This window comes from Temnothorax curvispinosus, unplaced genomic scaffold (genome assembly GCF_003070985.1).
Source record: "Temnothorax curvispinosus isolate PA1 unplaced genomic scaffold, ASM307098v1 QBEX01004937.1, whole genome shotgun sequence".
NCBI lineage: Eukaryota > Metazoa > Arthropoda > Insecta > Hymenoptera > Formicidae > Temnothorax > Temnothorax curvispinosus.
In genome coordinates, this window is record NW_020214717.1 from 11,255 (window position 1) to 38,936 (window position 27,682).

The following is a 27,682-nucleotide window of genomic DNA, read 5'->3' on the forward strand; positions in this document are numbered from 1 at the left end:
TGTACATATAGATACGAGTATAATAAAATATTAATACATAGTATATATATTTATATATATACATAATATATATATATATATATATATATATATATATATATAGACACAAATAATTATATTAGGTTTTATTGATATTATTAAATTGATACTAAATTGATACTGAATTGATATTGATACCGATTTTACTGAATTATAAGTTGGCTAGTTTCTGATAGCACATTTTTTTGTACAAATGAAATGATTTAGTGTGTTTAGTACAACGATGGCGCGTGTACTTGGCGCCATCTCCTTACTTTAGTTACTTTCAATAACAGAAATTTTTTACGAGCTCTTATTAAAGAACTTTTAAAGATAGTTATACTTTTGATTGATTATACTTGTACTTCTTTTATGGATTATGACATGGACATATATGATAGATGATAATACGGACTTTACTTAAACGTTGCTGGTCTGTGTGGGTCTCGAATGCAGGAATACGAATAAATGATCCATTAACCATCAAGCTCTTAATAGAACAGATATACAATTTATTTACAGTAGTCATATTTTTAAAAGATAACAGTACATGTCGCAGTATACGTGAATGCAAGAGCTTTGACCCATAAAACCTCGAATATTTTAATCGTATTCGCATAGACGGGGTCACAATTTAGAAAAATAAAAATAAATAAAATTTTAAAATATAATGTTTAACGTCAATATATCGATGGTATCAATAAAAATAAGTGCATTTTTGGGCATTAATTTGGACATTAAGTTATGATCATTTTATTTGTCAAATGTTTGAGAAAAGTATTGTAGATATTGTGTCATTTCGATTCTTAAGTCTGTAATATATTTATTTAATACTTTTTATACCGTACAATCGATATAAACAAAATATAATCAGGAAAGAAATTATTGGACAAATAACCTTCTCGAGAGAATATATAGTTTCGTAGTTAAAATGTCATTGGTACCATCGATATATTATGTATATATGTGCACACGACAAAAAAATATGCCGCTGCAATCATCGGATACTATACTATATTAAATAAATAACATTACCTTGGCAGAGTTATATTACAAAACTGAAGACATAGGTACAATATATATATTTTACGCGTATCAACTTACAGTAACATTGTTCTTATCGTGATGTTCTAATCTGACAATTATAGTACATGAAGGATATTAATACGATTTGATTCGTTGAGGTAGATAATTTAATCAGTCTATGAAGCTGCCTTGTCGGTCGGTCAATTGTTTATTGATGAGTTTCCGTTCCGACGTTACATAAAAGAAACAGTCCTATTTGCAACATTGGAAGATCCTCACAGTCTTTCATGTATGACTGAGTTTTACGCTGATTCTGTTCTAAATGACACGGCAAACTGAATCTATATGACGTGATGAACACAAAGATGTGTTTAATAAAGAAAAGGATCTTTTTACAAAAGACAATCAAAGGACAATCGAAATGAAAAGAATTGCATTCGAACAGATATATGAAGTTAGGGAGGGTTCTGCCTTTCGCCCGATTTCTAATTTTGGCGACAAACTCTGCGCAATGAACGTATACGAATTAATTCGTAAAACATACTTACATGATCGGTTATTTTACCTATAAATTATAATAAATTAAGATATTCGTGTAGTCGTACAATTACAATGAAATATACACTTTCTACACGCCAGAACTCTCTTGTTTTCCCCTGTCCGTCAGCGAAAATGCCAATTGAAATTTCCACTCTCTGGGCTTTCTCGTCTTTTCAGCGAAGCGAGTCCTGCAAACGCACCATAAGAGGCATCTCTATGAAATTATGTACATCCATTTTGGTTAAACGCGTTATATTTGGTCAATAACGCGTAACGCGTTTCTATTCAAGCATACTTCGTACGTTAAATTGTTGCCGTTGAATAAAAAAAAAAAAAAATTATATATTTTATATGTTATATGAGCGGAGCTAATAATTCATCGATTTGATCAACTGGCAGTCTCCGGTTTAAATCAATAATATGCAAAGATATACAACGCGAAGATATATGCAAAATTGTTATCAAATTAAAAAAATATATTTTAAGCTTGATTTGGTATGTCATCATGTTGCATAATTACATATCTTTGTATAACTATAATTATATAATTTATTATTAAATACTATATATAATAATACAATATTATTATATATAATATTATAATATTATATAATTATATAATTATGCATCTTATTTTATATAAAATTATCTAAATTCACGTTATTAGTATTATAGAGTTGTTTGTACTACGCGAACATTAAAAATTTACTTTGTTAGAAGTATTGATTATTTTATAGAAGTATAGAGATATCTATACTTTCAATATTTTAATAGATTTGTATTACTTATAATTTCTACCAGCAATATATCTTCTCTAATTTAAGTACTGTAACATTAGTACCGGTGGATACAACTGATACGAACCGTTTCACATTACTTGAAACGTAATATTTGAAATTGTACGTAAATATTGAGCTCTGACTCTAGGACGTGCCAACGGAGAGATTGCTAAAACAAGCAGGAGAACTCTGCATAAACGTTACGACAGAAAATGTCTTGCTAGTTCGCGCGTTGTGTCAGAAGATTCAGCAATTCATTGTGATCCATACTATTCAATGTATGTATATCGATGCCGAGGGCATTCGCGACACTTTTCATGTCTAGACCAAAGCTCTTGAGCAGTTCAATGAAGTCCATTTCCTCGCCCGTAAAGGGATTATGCAGTTTGGGGCAGCTATGGTTACATTGCGGCCAAGTGCAGCGCTCTATCATACGGAAATGGCAGTTCTTGACGCACTTCCGTTTGAACGACGGTATCACCGATCGCTGCGGCCTGATGCCGTTAAATATGGCCGTATGGTTGTTGCCGTTAACTTGTTTGCCGCCCTTGCGACGACCTGAAAAAAAAAAAAAAATGCATAAACTTCGAATAATCGTCGTCAATACAAACCACGTGAAAAGATCAATTATTTTTTAAAATTTATTAATAAATGTTAAAAATTAAATATTATCGCGAAATCAAATGTAGCGCTAAAAGAGTTTTCGGTCAATCTATTCTTATAAAAATTATATGAAGCAGCTTGGAACTATTCAAAGAATGTCGACTGTTATTGAGCAAGGTTCAAAACATGTTTGCGCATTGCTAAACCGTACCGGCGTTCTTTCTCCGCTGGTGTTTCTCTTTTTTCATTCTCTCCTCTTTACTTCTCTCTCTCTCCTTTCTGTCTCTCCTTCTGCTTTTATGTTTCCTCTTTCGCCTCTTCTTATTCTCCTGCTCTTGAATCGAACCGGAGACCGGCTTTCTTTCCTGCATTTTGCCAACGGCGGACAATCGTGCTTTTTGCATTTCCGTAGAGGAGCCAACTCTGCTTTTTCCGTCCTCGATCGCGGTACCATTTCCCTTTCTGATACCAGAACGCAGTAGCTTTTTTAGCGACTTTCCGCACGGTTGATTGGTCTCGATTTGCGAGTGAGTACTGTAGCAGAACGAAAAACATTATCTCCTCGAGGCCTCGAAGCGTCATTGATCTCGAGCGTCATTGATTTATTTACCGGGATGAATCCGACTCTACACTCTGACAAATATTTTCTCGGCAAACAACGCGGTGCAACGACGAATATATTTTCAATCGGCGGGGTTCATGCAACAACAAATATCAATTCGGCTACTTACTTGTTGTGTTCGTTGCTACGATAATTCCCGACCGGCATTTGATCCCAACAGAACAATGCCTGGGCGAAGGAAACCTCGTCTATTTTAATCATCTTCCAATCCCTTTTCGTCAGGACGCTGTGACTAATGCAACTCGGGGCAAAGACCGCGGTAACATTTTCAAACGTCTGCCGAAGACTGTCGCCCATTTTATGTATGTAGTCCCATTGCTGTCTCGTTACTGGCGCGGCGACGTTGTAGGCTTTCATTTGTGCCTCGTCGAATATCCATTGGAAGACGAACAACGGTGCTGAGATGTTAAATAAAAGAGTTTAAACTTTCTTCGAAACATAGCAATTTTAGATACTAACTGAAATTTTCGTGATACGAGATGAACTCACCGGACAAAGTTGGATAAAGTCGATATCCAAAGAAGCACTTCCACGGCTCGTTAGGATATCTAACTTCGCAATTACGTGGCATCCGAGAGTTCCATAATTCCATTCCTTTTTGTATCGCATCGACCGGCGACAGGCCGTTCGGAGAGTAAGGCGCTCTATCGAGGAACCATCCGGAATCCGACACACCACGTATAGCAACGTGTCTCAAGCCTGCGCGAATAGATAAGTCTTATATTTCATAACCGAACTATATACTGTCGGTGACTAAAGAATACTAAAATGCTTATGCAGTAAGATATATTGCATGCTGAAAGAATAAAATAAATTGAGAAACTCAAATATAGAACAGGAATATTAATCTGTTTTAAATATTTTACAATATTTTATAAACGATTCTGTTTCATACAATTTTAAAACAGAAATTATATATACTATATATAACATTATGAAAAATCTATATTTAAAAACTCATATAGGTATTAAAAAGAATGGCATATGAGAAAGCTTGGTCTTGTGTCAGTGTTAATGAGAGATATTATTGAGGAGACTAATTAAAATGTGATTCTACGCTTGAACAGCTGTATTAACGATAAATATAAATAATTGATAATAACTATATCATTATCGATGCTGATTCGCCTGACATAATTGGATTGTCAAATGAGAAACGTATATTACCATGAAAATTGCGGCAATTATCAATAATGACGACGGGAATTGTTTAATTGGGGCGCAATAATTGGGGGCGATAATTGATAAATCGTGCGACGTACCCAATTCATGATGTATCAGATTGTGAACGCGATTCAAATTCAGCATAACGCCGGTGCCGCCCGCGCTGCTACCGGCTAAAAGAAAGGCGCTCGCGTTTTCGAGGCCAAGGGGAACCAAGTCCCGGATGATCTGGACCACGATCTCTGCCCCCATGAAGGAAAACATGTCGTTCGGCGACCTGAAGGCCCTAGTGCCGCTCCAGCTGTCGCTCGTGCAATAAGGAACGAAACTGTGGGACGACAACAACGGCGTATCGTTACGTAAAGACCGGTGCATTAGCGACGCGCGAGGTCGACCGTACGACAGATAGACAATACCTACACGTGATTCGTACCCCAAAAGAATGGATTCTCGTCGGGATTCGGCGAGAGCATCCCGCCCACTGAAAAAAAAATCGGAAATATTTTTATTTCGACAATCAGTGGCAATATCAAGCAACGTGCATATATGCTGGTCGAGGATCACCTGTTGCCTTGCAGCTACAGATATTGGAGAACAAATTTAAAAAGGCAATTGGTAATTACTGCATGTTAAAACTTGCAGAATTTTGACGAAATTGGATCTTTGCAATTATGAATAAAAGCCACAATTTTTCGATTAATAATTGAATCTTTCCTGACCGAGATTAATTTTCTGAATTATCAAGAAATATTTAATGATGATAAAATTAATAACAGATTATTAATTAACAAATTAAATTATATAATAGAAGCAATATCCAATAATGATTGGATATATGCTTTGTATATAAATTCGTACATTAATATCGCGATATAAAGGTTCAGAAAGTCTTCTCTGATACGCATAAATGAGTTGGGTGAAAAAAAGTGATTTATATCGTCGTTGCGCGGCGCAATAAATACCATTCGTGCATAATAAAGCTCATATGTGTTGATCCGCATCGCATAACATGTATTATTTAAAACGATGCGAGGAGCAATGCGAGCGTTCAAAAGCGCGCGCGCGTCCACGGAAGATCACCACGAAATTAATTTATGACGCGGCGCGAGAGTTTCGGCGCTTGGATGCACGAGCGGAAAATCGTTTTCGTTCCGCGCGACGTATAATTATAAACGATCGGGAGGACCCACCGTCGCGTGTCTCGGGCCACTGGGTTGACGTCATCAGATGCCGCATCCGCATCCACCTGGTCCTACAGCTCTTTTGGTCGTAGCAGTACCAGCCGCCCTCCAGGTACATGATCCACCGCCTGGAACCGTGGGACTTTCGTAGGTAGAAACCGGCCTGCGATCCATCGTTGCAGGTGATCGATCTGTTGCTTAGATACACCCTCTTCAGGGCCCGCTGGTCGTCCAGACCGTATTTCCCCAAGTAGCTCATCACCTTCCTTATCGTGTTGCTCTGATACTCCTCCGGCGAGCCCAAGGAGACCGAGGAAACGGAGACCGTATTTGTTGGCTTGTCCTCGGCGATTATTGTCAGGATCAACGCCGCCAAGTACGGCATAATCTGAAATACGCGAAATGAAACCTTGATAACTCGAATCTCGACACATCACGTTTGTCTATCGTATAATATATTCTATCAAAAATTTCAATTGGCTAAATTCCTTATTGCAAAATAAATCTTACAGATATTTTATAAATATTTTAATTTCAATATAATAGATATATCAAACGTTACAATGTTCTGATAATTAATGTCTTCAAATTCGACTTTCGAGCGTGCACTCTTCCTCGCTTCTTTTTTTTATGGTTTTTATGAACATATCGGCGATCAGGCCAACACATTACACGGCCACCATGTAACAAATGAGCAAGTGATGAGGGAATAATTTAAAAAACGACGATAACGGAGAGGACGACGAGCTACATGGCGCCACTCTCTCCTTCTCTATCTCGCATCCGGCTACCATATCCATCGGTGGCTCGTTTTACCGCAACAACGTCCCTCGGCCTCCTGCCCCTCTTTCACGAAAACGACTACTTAGGATCAAGTTCCAGCATCCAGGACGGTAGCCGGCGGCGGAAACACCTCGGAAACAGAAGCTCGGTCTCGATCTCGGTCTGAGATGAAAGCCTTGCCGCCAACACTTGCGGCTGGTAGGAAGGAGAAACATTGTTGCGACGCAATTATGATCGGGCATAATGGGCCGCAAACGGCGGATTGGGTTCCGCTCCGTACGGAGCAATGGGTACAAAAAGAAGAGGAGGCCTCACCTCTCTCGCCTTTCCTTTCGCATTGCGTCGTAGCCGTGAAAGAAACGCACTGCGCGATGTCATGATTCAGCCGCAATCACCGATTGTTGGCCGTGGGGCTTTCTCGTAGTTTACGCGAAACGCGGATGTGCCTAATTCATGATTGCATACCGTAGTTCTTGATATTGCCGTAGTGTGTACATCGCATTTTTCGATGAAAATTAAAGAATTTCTTACATTCGTAACCTTGAAAAACTGAATGAAATTCCTTTATCCATAAACGCTTTAATTAGATTAAAATTTAAATTAATTAGTTTAAAATTTTTAAGATTTTTAATTGATTTAATTGGATTTTAAGTAATCAAGCAACAGAAAGCTTACTCGAGCAGATTAAGCTTTAAAGATACATAAATAAAGATAATAAATATATTTTTATTTTGTTTAATTTAAATTAAATTTTAACAAAATTTTTAAATTGTAATTCAATTACAAAAAGTGTTAAGAAATTACGATGGCATATCACGAAGTAACAGACTAATATCACGAAGCTAATTTTTTTTTAATGTCAAATGAGATCATTTCTTTTCTACTTTTTATGATTATTTTTTAGATAGTTCTAACGTTAGATAGATTTATTTGTTTTTTCATATAACCCAAATTATTTTTACAGAAAGACAATTATCTGTTCGTCATGTAACTTCTTAGACAGGTCAACGAAAAACTTCTCTAAATTATAGCCTAGATTTTCATCAATCCATAGAAAATCGCTGGAGAAGTTTAGCTCAGTTTCGAAATATCAGCGTGACGCGACAATCCGGGTTTCTTAAAAAATTAAGGACGACCAAGCGGAAAACGTTTCATGGTTCGCCGACGTTAAGTACCTGGGGTATGCACCAACCCCTCTATTACCGTAAAACTTAAAGCTGACCGAAAGTGGCATGTCTCCCTCTCGTCGAGTGCCTTTCGCGTAACCACAAATTATCGGGAAAGCGTAGCGACGGACTTGCAGCGATTTCGAGAATCCGCATCGAATCGAAACTTTCGGGGAGGTCATAAATAAAGTAGACGACTCGAACGGGGGTGCTTCCACTCTGCGCTTAACCGCTTTATTATGCCGTAAATCAATTCGTTGGGGTGTCGGGCCTGGCTGGCGGAGGGGTAGTTTTATGTTATGCTCTGAGCGCGGCTATTCAAGAGCTATTGAAAAAGAGAAGGCTGTAAAACCGCTTTTGAACAAAGTTCGGCAACGATATCATAACGCAAACGTTTTTACTTTTTAATATGTATCATTTATATCGATCTTTTTAATTTATGCGTCCTTTTTGATAATTCACATTTTTCAATTGGAAATAAGATTGAATGACAAACTATTGATAAATTGATTATTTTTTTATTTATAATTTTAGTACTCTCTTTTATAAATATAAGTAGATAAATAACAACATAGATAAATAAATAAAAATTTATAAAACATACTGCTGTACATTTTGAAGAATAGAGCCATTGCAAAAATAGTGGAAATTTCCTCTTTGATTTTTATTATTTATTAAATTTGATATCATATGTATAAAATACTCTGATACATTGTCAGAAATGTACATATAAAATGCACGATAAGTAGAATATTAAACGACATCGTCAAACTGCAATTAAAAAGCATATACATATCACAATAATTTATAGGTTACAAATTAAATTTTATTTTATATTTCAAGTTAAAGTCCCTTGCACAATAGGCAATAACTATAGCGATAGCGACAGCGACAAAGTTACAGCTTTGTCGGCAACTTTGTCGCTGTCGCTATCGCTATCACTATCGCCTAATATTGTGCAAGGGGCTTAACATATTATTTCTCCAAAATATTCGCATGCGTTCAATTGTTATCATCTATTCGAATCGTGTTAATTATGGTAGATTGATTTTTGAACGGTAAAAAATTTTCATTGACTTTGTCGCTCATTTAATTACTGTTTACAATTATATTTTTCTTTTAAATCCAATACAATGCAATAAAAAACGAGCTAAATATCATATAGCATCTATTAAAATTTCAATCTCTATAGAAATACTTTTGCGTAATCTCAAGCTTTCTCTCTTAAAAAAACATGTACTCAAGGTATATTAAGAACTCTCTATCTCTCTCCCTCTGTTACTCTTTCTTTCTCTTTCTTTTTGCCGACTCCGTAGCCGGCGCATTAGAAGGTGTCCTGGGCGTGAAGGTGTCCGTCATAATTTGCCACCCGGCACATAATCCCCGTGACAAAGGCCGACAAAGTGACGGCTGTTACTTGGACCGGCGCGGCGGCGCACCGTATACTAGCTGCAGGGAATCCGGTAGCAGGTAAAACGTTTAAAGATACCGTGCACCGCAGTCAAAGAGATGAATCACGCCGTAGATAAATGGCCGCGATCTGAACGGCTTTTTACGGCGAGGCGAGGCGAGGCGCGGCGCGGCGCACTCATGCGAGCTCCGGGTATTCGCGCATCCATCGATATTTTATTATCGTTAGTGCACGTGATAAAGAGAAAGAGAGAAACATTCGTCGTTCTCCTCGACGAAGACATTTTCTCTTTCGTGATTTTTATCGGGGAGTTTATTTAGGATGCCTTAATATTTTAAAATGTATCTTTTTCTCCAATACTTCTCATCACATAGGAATATAAGTATTTATATACCTTAACCCTTGATTTTGAATAAATTTTTCGAAGAATTATTATGGGATCTTATCGATAGGAAAGTATACTGTATTAAGCATTGGATCTTATTGTAGATTGTGTAATTGATAGTAGATACAGTTGAAAAAATAATTTATTGAAAAATAATTATCTCTTTAAACGATATGTATTAGTTTTTTACGTTTAATCTTCTTCGTCGTTGAATGAAAAAGTCATCGTATTTTTATTTAAATCTTCCTCTATCATGGTACATGTATTACAATTTTATCAAATGAAAGAGTCATACAAAAGTGGATTTAATTATCAGCGGAGAATAAAAAATATTTCCTATTGGAATTACTTTCAAGTTCGGTTCTTGCAATACTATAACAATACTCGGTTAGGCGGCTCGATATCGATGCGATTCATTTCATTCCATCCCAAATGAATAAAAGTTCTCCTTGAAATTTATACATGTGTGCATGCGTGTGTGCGCGCGCGCATATGTATTTTTTGAATTTTTGCACGGTTTAATGTGTACATGTTTTTCTTTTAAATTTCAATAAAAAATAAAATGATGTAGATTATTTGATTTTTCGTATTATTTTTGATTTTGATATATTCCTATCATGCAGGATTATAAAAAATGTTTCGTATAAACAGAATATTCAATTTTCAATGATACTACTAATGCATATAATTACATACAATTGTAGAATATTATTCCGCTTAAATTTAAAGAATTAACTTTGTACAATATATTCTGCAAATATCATTCTCTATTTAATAATGTTTAATGTAACACGAAATAACTGAAATATGAATTCCTTTCTACTGATTTAAGATATATAAAGGCCATCGATCCCTTTTCGATCACTTTTTACATAGGTAAATGATCTCGAACTTTAGCATCAGAGCAGAAATGACGTTGAACGGCAATGTCCTGCTTTACGAGTCCGTCCTTCACAAAAGAAGCATTCGCTTCCGCGAGATTAAGGAGCTGGCTGATCCGCCTCCCCCGTCGCGAATTCATTTGTTCCACACCTGATTCCCTCTCGAGGTTGACTGACTCTCGTGGTTGGTGATGCGTGGCATTCCGTCGATGCGGCGTGTGCGAATGCACACGCATGGAATGAAGAAAGAAAGAGAGAGATATAGAGAAAGAGAGGCGCAATTTATTCATACTTTGGGACATGGATTCCCTGAGAGCATATAGAAAACCATATATAACTTTAAAAATATATAATGCATACATAATGCGTTGATAGATGTATTTAAATGTAGCACTGAAAATAAGATGAATATTTTGAGTATGTAGTACTTAATGATGAAATAATAATGGAGACAAGTAGGATTATACGCAAATACATTAATTGCCCGTGCATGTGTACGCGTGATTAAATCGAACTTTTCTACAAATCTCAATCGATTAATATGTGGAATTATATGTGCGTAATATGATAATTTTAAATCTATATAAAATTGTATATATTATATATAAATCATACTATAACATATATGTCGATATACAATGTGTGCAATTTATATAGATGCTTCTCTATATAGACATACATATTTTTTTTGCAACTTATGAAACATAATAAATTTCGTTTTTAATACTTTATTCAATCGGGAAATGTAATTAAAATCCCAGATTTGGACAATACACATCAAATGCCTTTCTTCTGATTAATTGTAACACGTAACATGGCTGTAAGAATATGCGACGTGGAGAAAGAGAGAAAGAGGCAGAGACAGTGAGAGAAAGAGAGAGAGAGAAACAGAGAGGGATGCATAAGGGAGACGAAAACAGGTTAAAAATAGCCAGAGAGTAGTCGGCATCTTTGAAAGAGGGCCGTGCGTCTTGCTGGCCGGCCTGAGAGTCGTTGATCGTTCGCATCGCGTTTCGTCGTCGTCTGGATGTTGATGATGATGGTGAGAGACCGTCTCGTTACCATTACGAGGGCCGTCCGGCCGGCTAACACGCACCGCAAACCACGCATTACCATAACCGCGCAGCGCGGCGCGGCGCAGCGGGGTTGTTGTTGCGGCGCGGCTCCTTCCTCGGGAAGGAGCAGGAGTTGGCGAAAGTAAGCGTCAGCTTTCGACGCGCTCTCGCGACTTAACAAGCGCGCGGTTCCGCGAGCGCGTGGGGAACTGGGGGGAGAGAAGAAGTTCCGCGAGCCCTGCGAGGGTGCTAGATTACGTTCCCTCGAATACCGCCCAAACCGGCGCGGCGGTTTCCACCCCCGCCTACCGGGCGAAACTTTTACGCGAAATTACTTTCAACGGTATTTCGTGCAATTTTCGTGGTATTTTGGAATACTTTAGGACATGTTTAGATCTTATTAGAATTCCGAAAAAAGTGGAACCATCGATCACGCTCTCGTTGTATGAAATGTCATTTGTCTGCCTTACATGCCTTACATGCCTTCAGCGCGATTTATATTACAACGAATTATTCATCAATTTCAGCGACAATTCTAAAATTGATTTAATGACACGTTGTGCATAATGAAAGGCCGCAGTTACAAAATGAATATTCATTATTTTTCATTATATCATCGATTTCATCAACTGGTCCCTCGTAATAGAGGATAATGTAGCGTGCAAATTGAATTAAATTAAAAACGTGCGCGCGATATCTCCCCACGTGAATATATATGTATCTCTCTGGAGAACAAAGCCGCCGTGATCTATTTCCGTTATTGTTAAAGTAGCTTATCACATACCAACGGAAACAACCACGATCATCATTCTGCAAAGTCGAAGATAAAAGAACGGTGTTTTATGCTTATGCATATTACATTTTCTTTCTCTTCTGCCACGGACCACAAATAGACGATACCTCGGATATCTCGGTACAAAGTATATCGAACCCTCAAAGGAAATCATCCTTCCCTTCTTTGTATTTGGTTATGAATATTGGTATACAAGCGTGCGCCTTTTAGCATGGAAATTGACATCAATTTCCTTTCTCGGATTTCTTTTTTCTCGCTATACTCTTACGGCAATACGTTATCATTCGTAAGCTGATATCGCAGACATCGAGGAATCGATCTTCACTATAGATCAGCTCCGAACTCGATATTTTTCGCACGGATGTGACGGCGCATTTGAAATCTTTCCGTGCCATTTCGTCGGCAGAAGATCAGTCTTCTTAACGGTGTGACAAAGCGTTCGGACGAGTCGAGATACGTATATACATTTAATCCCAGTTGAATTGTCCACGGAAATAGACGTTAAACAAACTTCGTTATTCTTCGGCTTAGCTTTGACTTAGCTGTGCATTTCTGCACCGATCAGGTGATTTTTTTTCCCCCCGACAAAAGCCCAAGTTCGTGATATTCTCTACATTCTTGCGATTACTTCTATACAACGTGCGTATGATATTTACTTGGGACTAAATACTTCTTTTCATTAATGTTTGTACAATCTTCCGAAAAATGCACGGTATTTACTTGAAACTGAATACTTCTTTTCAATAATGTTACAATCTTCCGAAAAATGCATGAAAGAAAAGCACAAATCCGCTTTCTTTCGGTATTTTATAAAAGATTCTTTAGAATAGATTTATACCAACGGTAACAGTATTAAGGTCTAATCTTCTATGCACTTTAGTCGACGGTGCAATATTATTTCTCATCCATATATGCTAATTATAGATTGATCCTGAAACTAGCATATACTCTTGATTCCACGCTTGATATCCCGACATCAAAATATCCCAAGATAAATACTTCATCTATGTTCCAGGCATCTGGATACATCAACATGTCTAAGAACGAGCAAATGTTTGCATATACCTCCTAATACTGAATCCAGTAATTAATATAACATCCCGCAATAATCAGCTACGGTAGATATATATCACTTCTATTTAGATCAGAACACTCGTATAAAAGGGGGAAAGACCCTGAAGCGGTAGGAAAAGACCTGAAAAAATCGGCGTAAATATCTGTCGTAATTTACGTCGGTAGAGCCGAAAGAAAGAAAGAAAGGAAGAAGCAGACAACAGGATCGAAGGGAGGGGGGAGAAAGAGAGAGAGAGAGAGAGAGAGAGAGAGAGAGAGAGAGAGAGAGAGAAAGCGGGAGATAGGCATACATAACATAAAAGGGTGAAGGGAAGGAAGAGACGAGGAAGGAAGAGAGAGCAGGTGGCAAGATAGGGTATATACGCCAGTGGATTAAGGCACGGAGCGGCGAGTCAAAGAGATTTTCTCCCTGGCTCGTCTCGGCAGGGGCCCCTCGTCCTAACAAGGGCTGAAATATGACTGCCTTGCCCTGCCTCGCCTTCGCTGCGCCGCGCTGTGCCGCGCTGCGCCGCGCCGCGCCGCGCCACGTCGCATCGTGCGCGCCTTCCGAACGCCGTACGAAGGAAAAGTGAAGGAGATATCTGCTGGCAACTAATTTATCGGTTGGCCTGTTTGCCGGCGACCCGCGGGATCAATGCACTTCCTCGGCGTCGGGTTCATAAACTAGCTCTAACACAGGTCGCAATTCCCGTCGGCGCTAATTATCTGCACGACGAGAAAATCCGAGGAAGTATAGTGAACTTGGGGCCAAAAGTAAAGAATTAGCCCGAAAGGGATGGTCGATTCGATATTAATTATAAAGCATTGTGATATTTCAATGCGGAGTTTAGGTAACTAAATTGTTACTAGTATTATTTCTTTTAACAATTTAAAAGCGTTTTAAAAGAAACATATTGGGCTTTAAATTAGAAACGTTTGGCGAATTAATCTTCAATCTTGCGCAAGCAGATAATAACTATTTTATATTTAAATTCAAATGAGTTTTATGTTAACAGAATTTTAATATAAGACATAATTGTAAGATATCAATGTCAGATTATTAAAAGTGGGAAATTAAAATTCGAAAGATGCAATGTCTGATTAACCAAACTGCCGATATATGTGAGACTTAATTTTACCTAAAAATGATTCGGTAATGTGATCGAAATTGGGATGCATAACACAATGTGTAACATTATACATTTGGAGCTGGCAAAGCGCCGCTCAAGATACACGCTCAATATACGGCTGCAAATTACAACTGGAAGTTGTATTTTCTCGAAACGGACGTAGAAAGTTGGGCGAAATAGCTGCCATACTATTCTCGCAATCTCATGTATTCAAAACTACATTTCTGCAGATGTATTCGAAGCGAAACTATACAACCGTTGAATAGCACGGTTGAATCACAATGCCCACAGACATCCGGCGCGGCGCCGTCGCCGCGAAGAAAACTTTTAGATTCGGATTACTTAAGGAAAGTAACGAACGGAGCTGCGGAAAATTCTGTAATTTTCTTTTACGCGTGTTCTTTTTCAGCGTGCAAAGTATAACGAATTGTATGGTCTTTGTATTAAATAACCACTGTCGCGTTAATGACTCTCCTAGCAAAAGATTTCAGTTTCAAGCCACACAGTAGCCTCTCGCTTTCCAGTCTCTTTACATTTATATAAATTATACTTTATATTATTTCAGTGATATTTGAAGACACGACATGACGGTAATGATATATCTCCGGTAAAATTGTAATTCTTGCAAAGATAATTTCGCTTTTACGCGAGTTTTTGCGGAATTGGTAATTTTTATATTCATATAACCGGTACATAATATAAAAACGAAAAGAACGTGTCGAGGTCTCGCATATGTCCCGTACATGTCTGAGGTGTATATAGGTGTATAGGTTTCCCGAGTGATACCGCAGCGAATGAGTTGTCACCGTGATTGTCGATGCGAGAGCGCGGCACCACAATTTACAATCTAAGGTGCGTATTTTCTAGCGGAGATTGATAGGAAAAGGGGAGAGAGAAAGAAGAGGCTCGGTCAGGTCGGCGTGGCGCGCCGCGAACAAAGTATCCGCGCGCCAACCGTGACTGCGGCGGCGGCGGAGCGGTTGCACGGTGGTCGCGCCGCGCGGCTCCGGAGCTCGGAGCAGCAGCGGTTGCGGGCCGTTGCGGCTGCAGCGACGGCGATAGCAGTGACGGTGACGTCGGTGGTAATAGCGATAGTATGGCAATGGTGATGGTGGCGGTGGGTGATGGTGCCGGAGGTGGTGGTGGCGGTGGCGGCGGCGGCGGCGCGATGGTGATGGTAGCGGTGGTCCATCGGAGTAAATATATTGGATGGCGGTAGGATTGGTGGCGGTGTCTTCCGCTCTCTACTTGAGCCGCGTGCCCGCTCGCTCGTTCACGCCCGAGGTGCGCCTTTGATGTGCCGCCTACACCGCGTTCTTGCTAACTCTCTCTCCTCTGCGCCGGGGCCTCTATCCGTAACTCGCGCGCCGCCGCGGAACCGGGAGAGAGAGATTGCGTTTTTCCTCTCGAACCGACACTCGGCGGCGAGCTGCAAAAAAGAGTAGCTCTTCCGGAAAAATCTCGGCCGCGTTCTTCAGAGGCCCGTCCGTAGAGAGCAGCCGCATCACGCTCCGCGCCGCGCCGCGCCGCGGCGACGAACTTTGACCTTGATTCGCCTGAAGGATCGGGGAGGAAGTGAGAAACTCGAAGGCGCGAGAGACGGAACATCGATTATGGCCGCTCGTTTCGAGGGCTCGGCCGCGCGCGCTGGAAATGGCGTTTTTGCACGCGCGAGAGAGACCATCTGCCCTCCCCTCCCCCCTCCCGATATTAGGGCGGCTTCTTTGCCAACGAGGAAAGAGACCGCGCACAGCGGCTCTAAGTGTTACCTGTCGTCGTATTGCTGTCGTTCGAATAAATTATATTCTCTTTTTCAAAAAAAAAAAGAATCTGAAGAATTGAAGAGGTTCGCAGTATTTTACAGCAAATCGCATAACAAAAGTTTGTATATTATATATTCTTATCTATAAGTTAAATAATCTCTCTTCATTTATAGACACGTTAGTTAAAAACTATATTTCTCTCGGAATAATAATTTAAAAGCAACGATAAATCTAATCGAATCTGATTATTTACAATCGTTACACGCAATGTCCCAACATCGTTATCGTCCAAAATTCGTTTTAGAAAGGATGAGAAAAAATTCGATTTAGAAATACGACGGAGAGCTATGATCGAAACTGGACGGTCGGCTTGCTCCGAGATATCGGACTCCGGCTGATATCAAACGAGTTAGGCGAGATCGGACATAACGGCGCGGTAGCGGGCGCGCGTAGGTAGGCAATGATTTTACGGGAGCTTATTTCGAAGATCCTTACCCTCTTTCTTTCTCTCTCCTCCTTTCCTTCTCGCGGGGCACACTTCGTGCCGGCGTCCACTTCTTCTTCCACTCCTCTTTCTTCTTCTTCTTCTTCTCTTCTTCGTATTCATCTCGCGGCCGCTTCCTCGACGGGAGATTCTTCTTCGGACGTGTGAGTCCGATCCGGACTTGTGCGTATTACAGGTATACGGTATATACGGGTGTTCTTTCCGGAAGCCTACTCCGCGAACTTCGGCGCAACATCAAAGGTTCCATCCGGCCGCCGCCAATCCGCGACGCCGTACAAATCGATAATACGATTCGTAGCTGCCCCGTAACGAGATTCGTCTCCCGGCGATCCTCTTCCCACCCGAAGACACAGCTATCGAGAGACACAGTCCGAGATATCGAGAGGATTCGTAACGACCGAGCGGAGCGGGGCTTTACGGCGGCGACGGACGCCGCGATCCGCCGCGTTTTCTCCGCCGGGCCGTAAATGGGGAAATTGCCTTCGCGTGTTCGCGGTCGCTCATTTCGATTGCTAATTAGACCCACCGGGATATGAATCTTACTCATAAGCTTATAGCGTGAAGCTCATCGTCCATGTTATATCGCTATTCGATTTGTGCGTCTCGCATACGCACCGGATTTTTATGAATTTTATATTATCTCGTTGATTTTTATTTTTATTTTTTTTTTCAATATTCCAACTGTGTTTATACGTTCATATATTTTATATATGAATAAAACTATGTGTGAACGGCTTTTTGAAATTGAAGTTAATCATTCTCACTGATTTCTGTTATAGGTGTTCTTAAACAAGGAAACATTAAAGGAAATATGCCTGGTATTCTACGCAATGTATGTAAGTTGAAGTTAAAAAAATCTAAATTTTTTCAAAATATACAAGACATAACACATATATGTGATAACACATAATTTCTTCTCTCAAAAAATTGCCGTACTCTTCAATAAGTAATCAAAAATATCGTAAAATGGCATAAGATTATTCAAATGGAAGAATTTTTATTTATTATGTTAAATTTATGTTTAACAAGTATATTAGTTCCATAATAAGTTCATCTGATTAATATGAATAATATTTAACATTAATAAATCAGAAACTAAAAACTGTATTTGAGATTTGCATTTGATATATGTTAACAATGGCTAAACGTGTTACATGCTTTTTAGATACACGCGATAGATAATGGAATAAAATTTTACGAATAAGCTATTAAAAAAGCGGGATCAGCTTTTTTATTTACGAGTGCATTGGCACAAACAATCGAAATAAATAAAATACCCGTGTATATTGATGACGATATTTTTGAATTAAACAATTCTCGCAGTCGCGTATTTTGCGACAACCCGCGTGTATTCGACCTATGTGCGTCAAAACATTAATCCGGAAATTAATCCAACACGGCGAGGTCAGAAAAATATCGCGATGCGTAACCAGTCTCTCTGTCCGCCAATATATAATCATGAATATTTCCCCAAAATCACGTAACAATCGATCGCGTCCCCGATCGACCATTGGGACAGCCGGTCGCGCCGCGACAGCCGCGAGGCCGAATCTCGAGGTCGGCCCTCAACAAATTTGCGATCGGTTAGCGGGGGCACGCGTATTTGTTTAGGTGCCTTCCCGGGGCCTTTTCCCTTTCCTTCGCCGAACAGCTCAGACCTCTCTCCTCTCCTCGTTCGAGTACGCCCTTTCTCTCCGCGCGAGTTCTCTCGTTCCTTCTCGCAACCCGTTCTTTCCTTCCTTCTTCCCCACCGTCCACTCTCGGCCCCCCTCTTCGCCCTTTCTTCGTTCCACCGCCGTATATATCTATGTATATCGGCCTGAAGCGGCGCACCCGCGCGCGCAGTCGGTTCACCGTACGGTGGACCGTGAAACGTTTGATCTCACCGCCAAGCCAGATCGGCAAAAGGCCTTTTTCTGCGGGCTCGAGAAAGACGGAGAGTGGAGAGAGTGTGAGAGATCTCTCTCTCTCTCTCGAGAGAGAGAGAGAAGGAGAGAGAAAAGGATAGGAGAAGAGAGGGAAGGCAGCTTGAAGCCGGCCTCAAAGACTTGACTGATGACTTGCGGCCACAACGCGGGTAGAGGAGGCAGCCGCTAAGGCTAAGCCCGTCGGGCGTTACGACCTCGTGGAAGATCGGCGGCGGCGGCGTCCGAGAGCCGCCGCACGTCGGCCTGGATATCCGCGCCGGGTTTACCGGTCCCCGTCGATTTCTCGGCGCGACGCGTGCCCACTCGTGTGTCCACGCTCGCGGGCCCCTGCGGGACGCACGCCAACCCACGGCCATGGTGATTCGTCGTCGCCCCTTTGATCGTTGGGCCGCGATGCCGACCGCCGTACCGCGCTGTCGTCTTGCTTTCCCTCACGGGCACGGAAAGCCTCGCTGCACGTTTTTTGGGGATATTAAATTTGGATCTCCTTTTTCGAGGAGAGACCAGGCGAGCCGTCAAGCGTGCCGGACAAAATTACGCTCTGATATTTGTTTTTTCTCGAATAATTTTTTTGTGGGAGACGCGCGGATCCTGAACGGAGAAGAAAATGTTTCCTATATCTATATTTTCGAAAAGTGTCGGCATAATTTTACGCTCGACTACTCTTGCATATGAGAGTCAAAATATTTAACGAAATATATAATGCGAAAATTATTAGATTAAACAAAATTTAGATTTATGTAACAGGTGCAAGAATAATTCATCGTTTAGATGCAATTGGAAATATATCTTGATTCTACTCAGGTTAATCGCGGGAAAGCGATTTACACTTCTCCCGTCAAGAGGCAAACAACAAAATTTATTATCTAGCGCGACAAGTCGTCACGACTTCAGCAGGTATACAATCTGATAATGTAACGATAATATTCGCGGGCGCGAAGTGAGTTCTGCCACCGCGGATGACCCCGCGATCAAAGGCAGCAAGGGGTATTCTCGTAGAGCTAGGAGATGGGAGGAGAGACGAGATGGGAGGAGGAAAAGAGGGACCGAGAGAAGGAAGAGTATCGAAGGCACAGTCAGGTCTGCGTTGGCCGCCTGGGCTCTGGGGTATACGAGGAAGAGGAGCGTTGTTCTCGGGCTGGCCATTCGGAGGGGATGGCTCGGAGAGGAGAGGAACTGTCGGCTCCTTTGAAGTCGGTCGGTACCGTGTGTAATTAGGCCGCCGCTCCCCACCCCGCCCTCGGCCTCTGATCTCGCCGCGCTGTGTCGCTAATTGCTCACCGCCTCACGGCAGAAGCATCGTCGCCATCCTCGTCGTCGTCGTTATCGTCGTCGTCGTCGTCATCGTCGTCGTCGTCGTTATCGTCATCATCGTCGCCGTCGCCGTCGCCGTCGTCTTAATCGTCTTCGGTTTCATGTCAGCGTCCAAGTCCAAATGCTCGAGCTCAATCTCGTCGTCATCGTTACTTCGAGTCTTGAGCAACGCGAATTAGACAGCCTTTTCTGTGAAAGAGAACTAGACATCCAGTCGTTAACGCTGGATTAATCCGTCGGAAATTCTTGATCTCTTCCCGATCTCGTTGCGATTTTCTTCCAGAGGAACGTTGAACAAAGATTTGATTTTGAGACGCTGATAGATATGATATCACAGGTTTGTGTGATAAAAACGTCAAATGTCTAGCTTATAATATATACAAATCAATTATGTCTTCGTTAATAATAAGTTTTGTTTTCCGATAGCATTTTGCCACAATTATAACACATAGCTTGATCCTTTAAAGCGACGTAGAATAGAAATTTAAAATAAATCCAACTGTAACATAATATTTAGTCGAACTAGGTAAGAGTAGATGATATAAATTTGTATCAATTATAAATTGGATTACCGCGATAAATAAGATAATCTGCTAACGGACGACAAATCTCTCTGGAGGATCCTCTCCTCGTTCATCTGAGAATTGTCGTAATGGTCTTAGCCATTATTTAATGTACCTTTAAAAGCTTTCCCTCGCACAAGGGGGAAGGGAGGAGGGATATAGAATAGGTAGATTGTTCGCGATGTAAATATACTTTTGCCTTCGTGGTCTTCAAGATTAAATTGCCTGCTGCTCTGTAATCCAAGTCGCAATTATCCTCATCCGTGTCCACATCGCCATCGTTATTCATCTCCTGTAATGTAGATGTTCTTAAGTAGATGCGCGTATAATCGCCTTCTTGAGTACACAACTCTCCGTCTACTCTCAGTAATTGCTGCCGCTGCTAATTGCCGTGCTGTGTTATGACAGCGATTCACCGGACCTCATTTCATATGAAACTTATCTCTTTCCAGCGAATAAAATATCATTAATAACGATTTATACGTGGAATCTCCTTTACGGTGTCAACGCGGCCAGCCAGCCAACGTTAGCAGCGCCATAAGCTATCCCGGCATTTCCCATGTCGCTTGTAACGGCCCTACTGTTGTTCTCCGAGAGCACTGTATCTCTTAGTCTGCTTATATAAACCACTGTCCACCTAGTTTAACGAAGTCATGTCTGCTATGTAATTGTTATACCTCGCGATGCCATTGCTGCTTGTATTCAGCGTATCACACATCCCGGGTAAAATAGAAGATCCCGATGCCAGAGCGATGTTTAGCCTTTAGCAATTATCAGCATTAATTCCACGCTAATTCTCACATTAATTGTTATTTATTATTACGTTTAATTTCATTATTTTTAAACTTTTGGACTATATATTTTAATATCTATACAGAACGATCTTTCCTAACACATTCTGGAGAAATATTCATAAATTTTATAAATATCATTTTGCATCATACTCGCAATTCTATTATATTTCTATTATATTAATTTAGAATATATTAAATTACTCTTGCCACGGCTATTATTACAAAGGAAAATTCATCTCAAGATAAAACGCGACTATCATGATTATTCTTCGACGTAATTAATCAGTGTCGTATATAGCGTCTTGGAAAGCAGTCACCAATTCCGTCGCGGCCAGCGACGCTTTCGTCGCGCTGGTCGCTCCGCGTCCAGATTCCCTTAAATACTACAAACTGAATATCCCTCTCGACTTGAGGTAACAACGCCCATCCACTACTAATTGCTGCTTGCTGGCACAATGCTCCGTCCAGCCCGGGTCTCCGCCGTCTCCGCACACAGAAAGGCACGTAGTAGAACGAATCCGGACTGACATTACTCTCTAACGGGGCATTGTTTCCGTCAGCTCGCCAGCGTTTTCGCCTCTAAGAAGTGCGCCCCTGTTTCCTATCGTTTCTCCTCTCCCGAAAGTCTCTCGGCAAACCGGAAAACATTATAAAAGTTTCGCGGTAAATCGCAGCAATCTCGCGCCGCGCTCCCCCGTGTCGTTTCTTCGACAATAAGATTTTATCGTCGACACGTTTCCCGCGCGAAAAGCCCACGGTTTAGGTAAATGACGGTGAAACGACGTACAGTCTTCTCAAAATCTTAATAGCTTCTTATTATGATCATTGATACTGCTCTCATTACGAAATCCAAAATGGTCACCTCTTCCTGCGTTTGTAAAAAGGACTTGAAAGTAGGACATTACTCTCGTCGCTACTTTTTTCCTTCCATTTCCGTTTCCGTTTCCGTTTCCTCCATCTTCGTATTCATGCGGTTGAAATGTGCATTACCATGAATACGCCCTATTAATATTTTCCTTCCTTGCCCGTGTTATATTTTAAATGTAACAGCTTAATCCGGATGAGGTTATATATTCTAATTGCGCAGGCTAAGCTTCTTGCTTAAACAAATATAATGGTACCTGCATGCCAAGATATTTATAATTTTTGTCATGAGATTTTAAGCACGTTAAACATTTCTTTAAAGTTTGAAGTAGAGTTTTTATTATAGAATAAAATTGACTAAAAAAATAAGATTTTATCAATTATTTATATCCTCAAAGCTTAATTTGCCGAAAAATTTAATTTTCAATGATAAATAATTTTAGTTGTCAATGTTTTTTCCATTAAAGAGAGTATCAATTTTTTAACTTTTTATACAAATAAAGCAAATTTATATCTATGTGCGGAGAGAAACTTGTAGAAACCTCTCATTTTTATCTTACGTCTCGGGTGAAGATTGCGCAAGACTTGGGAGTGAAAATACGTTTTTATGTTTTATTATTATTTATCTGTTTCCAAAACGCGCGCCTCCGCGAAGCGGCACGGACGTTTATATTTTGGAGGCAATATCGGAGCCGCGCGAGTACATTGGGAAAATAATCTCGAGTTATTGGCGCGCAAACGCAGCTCGGGCAGAGCAAAGGGCTAAAACGGGAAGAGGCGCGCGGTGTGGAGAAACGCCGGAGGAGACGGGATTCCGAATCGACGCGGACTATGCGTGGCGCGCGAGATCACAGAGATGGAATCCCGACGTAAACAGGCTTAAATTGTAATCTCGGGGCTTTTGGTTCTCTCTCTCTCTCTCTCTCTCTCTCTTGACGGGATACTTGTTGCTCGTCTAACTCTTTGATGTCCGGTCATGCGGCGCTTGTGAGATCAATATACGCTCATTAACGAGCGCGGTCGTTCGCGGTGCCAAAGGGACACACGGATATGCGAATATCGCGGTAACGCTAACCTTGGCAGCAGGTGGCATAAACGATCATCGCAATTATCCACCCTGCTTTTTACGGCCGGCACTATTCGCTTGCGAACTGCTTGAGAACAACAAGGGACGCTTCATCTCCGTTTCGGAGCCGCGATACACATATGTCATCCATAAACGAATGCCTATCGTGCGTCAATTATTGCATGTAATTATCGATATGAATTATACAGTTTCAACAAGAAGAAAAGAAATGAATCAACCCTGGGAATATATTGCTATTAGAAGTCTAAATCAGTTTTTTAATTTCTAAGAAATATAAAAAAATGTTTCTACATATTGCGTATAATAAGATAAATTCGATGATATCGTTAGCTACAGCAGTTTGGGTAACAAATGGACATTTGGCACGTATTTTGTGAATGGTAAAAGTCGAGTGGTAATTGGAGCTTTTGTTGATATAGTAGTAACACTCAGATTAATGTTGACATTTAAATAACGTTGTTATGAAAACATATTTTAACCACAAAGCAGTATTATTTTATAGTATTATTTGCTTTGTTGTTAACTGCGGAATCACCGAAGCATTTAAAACCACACATTGAATTGTATTCGCAACTCAAGTATACCGCATCATCGTGACGCGTAATGGAAAATTATATACGCACACAGGAAGTATCCGAGAAATTACTTCTAATAATTTTCCTATGCTAAATTTGCAACTAAAATTTAACTACCAAACTATTTAGCACTGAAAATGAAGAAGTTAGGTGTTTCAAGAATTAAATTCTATATTGTTTAATTGATTTCTTAACTAAAGTTACTAAAGTAACAAAAATTTAAGCTGAAATTTCTTAATTCTTTGTTTTTAAGATAATTAATTTTAGAAATTCAAATGTCAATAATTAAAATTGAAATATAATAATTTTCGAAATTTGCATTAAGAAAACAATATTGCTTCATTATATTAACCTTTACAGATATCTTAAAAAGATAAAAAAAATAGTGTGTGATTAAAATTAACCGAGTACCTATTTTACAAAAACTGCACGTCAAAGATTACATATTGTTTAGTCGATTTATCTAACTAAAGAGTAGAAACAATTTCTGCTACAATAATTTAATAAAAATGTGCGGTAAATAAAATATTCTGAATGTAAATTGAATACAACAAATAACAAGGACAAAGTAGTGTTTTCGGTCAAACAATCAAGAATGAGAGAATACGTGAAAAGTTATAACTGTATAGAAATTGATGGAAAAATAAATTATGTTTTATTTAAATATCGATTGTTATATGTTTTTGCCATTTACATTTATGGTCCACGGCGGAAAACGGTATTTCGAACGTTCTCTCTCTCCGAAATGTAACTCGCTCCGAGCTTCTGTTTTTGGGCCATTGTAATCGGCTGTTTGGAAAAAAGCATGAAGCTTCGTTTAAACCGTGCGCTTTCAATTTTGACGTTTGCACAAGGGCGCAGCTGGTGGGTCGAGTGGATGTATCTCCCGCGAAATTTTCAGCAATTTTAGGAATTAAGTCGTTATGAAAACGCACATCGGAGACACAGCTAGTGATAATATCGTGCGAGAATAAATTTATTTCCCTCTTTTTGATTTCCCACTGCCATATCCCCTTAATACGTGCCGCGCGCGGCTGTCGGCGACAGACGACGATAAATTTGTGCGAGAGAGAATCGCACGCGATTCGCGGGAGCTCGCGGTTTATCGCGTGCGGCGCGGCGCGGCTATAGCTGCCGCAAGTGATTTATCACGTGCGTCGCGTCGTCGCGCGAATTCTATGCGCCAGATCAGGGGCATCGTAGTCGGGCCGTCCAGGAAGTCGCCCGATTACGTAGAGCTCGCGCTCGACACAGCCTCTCACCTAATGAGCTTCAATCGACACCGTAATTAACGACGTTTGCTTGTGTCGATATTTTCGCCGAGGCAATAATATTGCGTAGCAACAATAATTAAATTTAAATTAAATTGTTCATTAAAATCAATATTTTAATTATTACTTTTAATTAGCTAATTAAAATAAATTAAGTCATCAAAATTGGTTTAAGTGTACTACACATTTTGTGTTGTCTTTTACAATCTTTCGTCCGAAATGACCGATCGATCGATCGATCGCATCGCGTGTTAAACGTTACGCGCTACCTCTGATATTTTTTTAGTTCTACTTATTTAATGAAGATAGATACGTGGAGATTCAACACGGTTTTGTTACAATTATACATTATATGATCGCATTACGTGACTTTAATTGTATATAAATAATAGTTTTGGATTTCGCTTTATAATTATTTCACCCGAGATTTTTGTACCGTGAACAAAATTGATTATGAATCGGCATAATTCATTATGGAAGCGTCATTAACGCGGGTTACAGATTTCTCGAGTTTCCACGACGTACAAAAGCGGCGCCGTATATTTTGACGCGCGAAGAGCATTAAAAATATCAAAGCGAACGCTACGGTGGAGGATCGCCGTGCGCGAGAGAGCCAAAAGCTTGCGAAATCGTGGTAAAGAAAGATTTCGAGGGCGGCGGCCGCGGAGGTCAAATAACCCCCCCTCCCCCCGGGAAGAATCCGCGACCGGTACCGTGGAGTTTTCGCGACCACAGGCGAGCGTTCAAAGGCTTTCGTTAAATCGTACTTAAAAGTTAAAGGCCACTGTGTACGCCTAGTCGCATCGCATATACGACGGTTGTCAGGGGAAAGAGAGAAGGAGACAGTCGGTGGAGGGGCGACGGGTGAGAAACGCGCGGCGGGTACCCGTGAAAGCAGAACTTCCAGATGATCAAAGAGCGTTAAAAGAGGATTGGGATGCCTCGGCCGCTACTCGTCTTACGACGCCGCCGCGCCGGTGTGTATGCGCGCGCGTGTGTGTGATAAGAAGGAATTAATGTACAGGACATTCGCCCCTGTTGTTGTTGATGATGATGACGCATGCGATAGCTTCCCTCTTTTAAGATCTGGATTTATTTTTGATTGTCCATTATCGTCTACATGTTTCTCGTATGGCAGTTTAATTTTATTTACTGTTTTTATTCGGATTTGCCTTTTTACGTAAGTAACTGCCGAACAGCTTTGTTCATTTTAATTGCTGGGTGCAGTGTTATATAATTTAAAAATAAAAAATTATAAATACTTGTATAAAAACTATACGAATATATGTATATTAATTATATAATTAAATATAACTGTTGCTTTAACAAACTTTAACTATATGATAACATTAAGGATGTTGATATCGATTTTTGTGAAAATTTTCAAGTTACCCATAATTCCATATTTTTATTCAATAAGATTTCTCACGCCCAACATTCCTAACTTAAAATTTATCCAAAAATCAGGTAAAGTTATAACAGAAAATCGCGAAATACGTTCGTGCAAGGTAAACTCGACTCACCTGCAACGCCGTCTTCATCTTGATACACCCTCGTATGCTAAATAGTACAGCTGCTGTTCTCACGCGACAAATCTTCGTATCTTCATTCACACGCAATCATCGCAGTTCATGTCGATCACCTTCAATCCGTGCGCGTACAACAGCGCGAATCTATCCTCACGCGAATCATCTTAGTCTCGTTAACGAATCACAACAGCACTGTGTTTTTCTATTGATCCATTCGTACGGTTGATGCGACATGAAAATTCGCGGTGGTCCGTAATCTCTCCGATCGAGTGCCGCGCGACGACGATCCCGATATTTAAGCGGGGGTTGAGGGTATCCCGAGAGAGTCACGTGGTACTACGGCACGCATTTGAACGCGCGCGCGTGCACCGATTTCGCTCTCTTCCTCCAGCGTCCCGCTTGACGGTTCGGAGCGCACTGCCGTCACTTTTCGCTTCGACCGCTTCCTTTTCTTCTTCTCTCCTTCTTCACTCCTTCCGCCGATGCACCCTTCTTCTTCCAAAGGCACGAGGGGCCGGGTACGCGCACGTGCCGGGCACGATCGACGAAGTAATAGCGACTGACACCTCCTCTTCTTCTCGCCCGATTTTTCTTCCTCCTCCTCCTCTTCCTCCTCCTCCTCACCCCCGGCGCTCACCCGTTTCGAATTTCAGGGCACCCCTTCGAATTCGCGATTCTCACGCGAGCTCGCGCTTAGGAATTTTAGAATTAGACAGTGCTCGTTATTGATTGAAGAAATTTTTCAAGCTTAAAAGGAATATCTTGACGTGATAATTTGATCTCGTAATCGGAATGATTCGATTAATTGAAGAGTAGATGAGCACTTCAGGCGCGCTTTCACACGATCTTGCGATACGATAGATCGCGTGCAGTACAGCTATACCTTGCTCTTTGCACTA

At 40.5% G+C, this 27,682-nt stretch overlaps 1 protein-coding gene across 3 annotated transcripts; it reads right to left on the reverse strand.

Moving 5' to 3' along the window:
* Positions 1-702: 702 nt before the first annotated feature.
* Positions 703-27,682, reverse strand: LOC112454261 (palmitoleoyl-protein carboxylesterase NOTUM). Of its 3 annotated transcripts, none has more exons than XM_025015549.1 (9): positions 26,778-27,682; positions 5,943-6,321; positions 5,173-5,233; positions 4,851-5,080; positions 4,078-4,287; positions 3,698-3,986; positions 3,178-3,500; positions 2,634-2,921; positions 703-1,772 (listed from the first exon to the last, which is right to left on the reverse strand). In XM_025015549.1, exons 1-9 carry the CDS (start codon positions 26,793-26,795, stop codon positions 1,708-1,710), a joined length of 1,863 nt encoding a protein of 620 aa, XP_024871317.1. In that variant the 5' UTR covers positions 26,796-27,682; the 3' UTR covers positions 703-1,707. The 3 variants fall into 3 exon arrangements, with proteins under 3 accessions (XP_024871317.1, XP_024871319.1, XP_024871318.1); XM_025015551.1 differs by lacking the exon at positions 26,778-27,682 and adding an exon at positions 16,849-16,901; XM_025015550.1 differs by lacking the exon at positions 703-1,772 and having other exon boundaries at positions 2,299-2,921.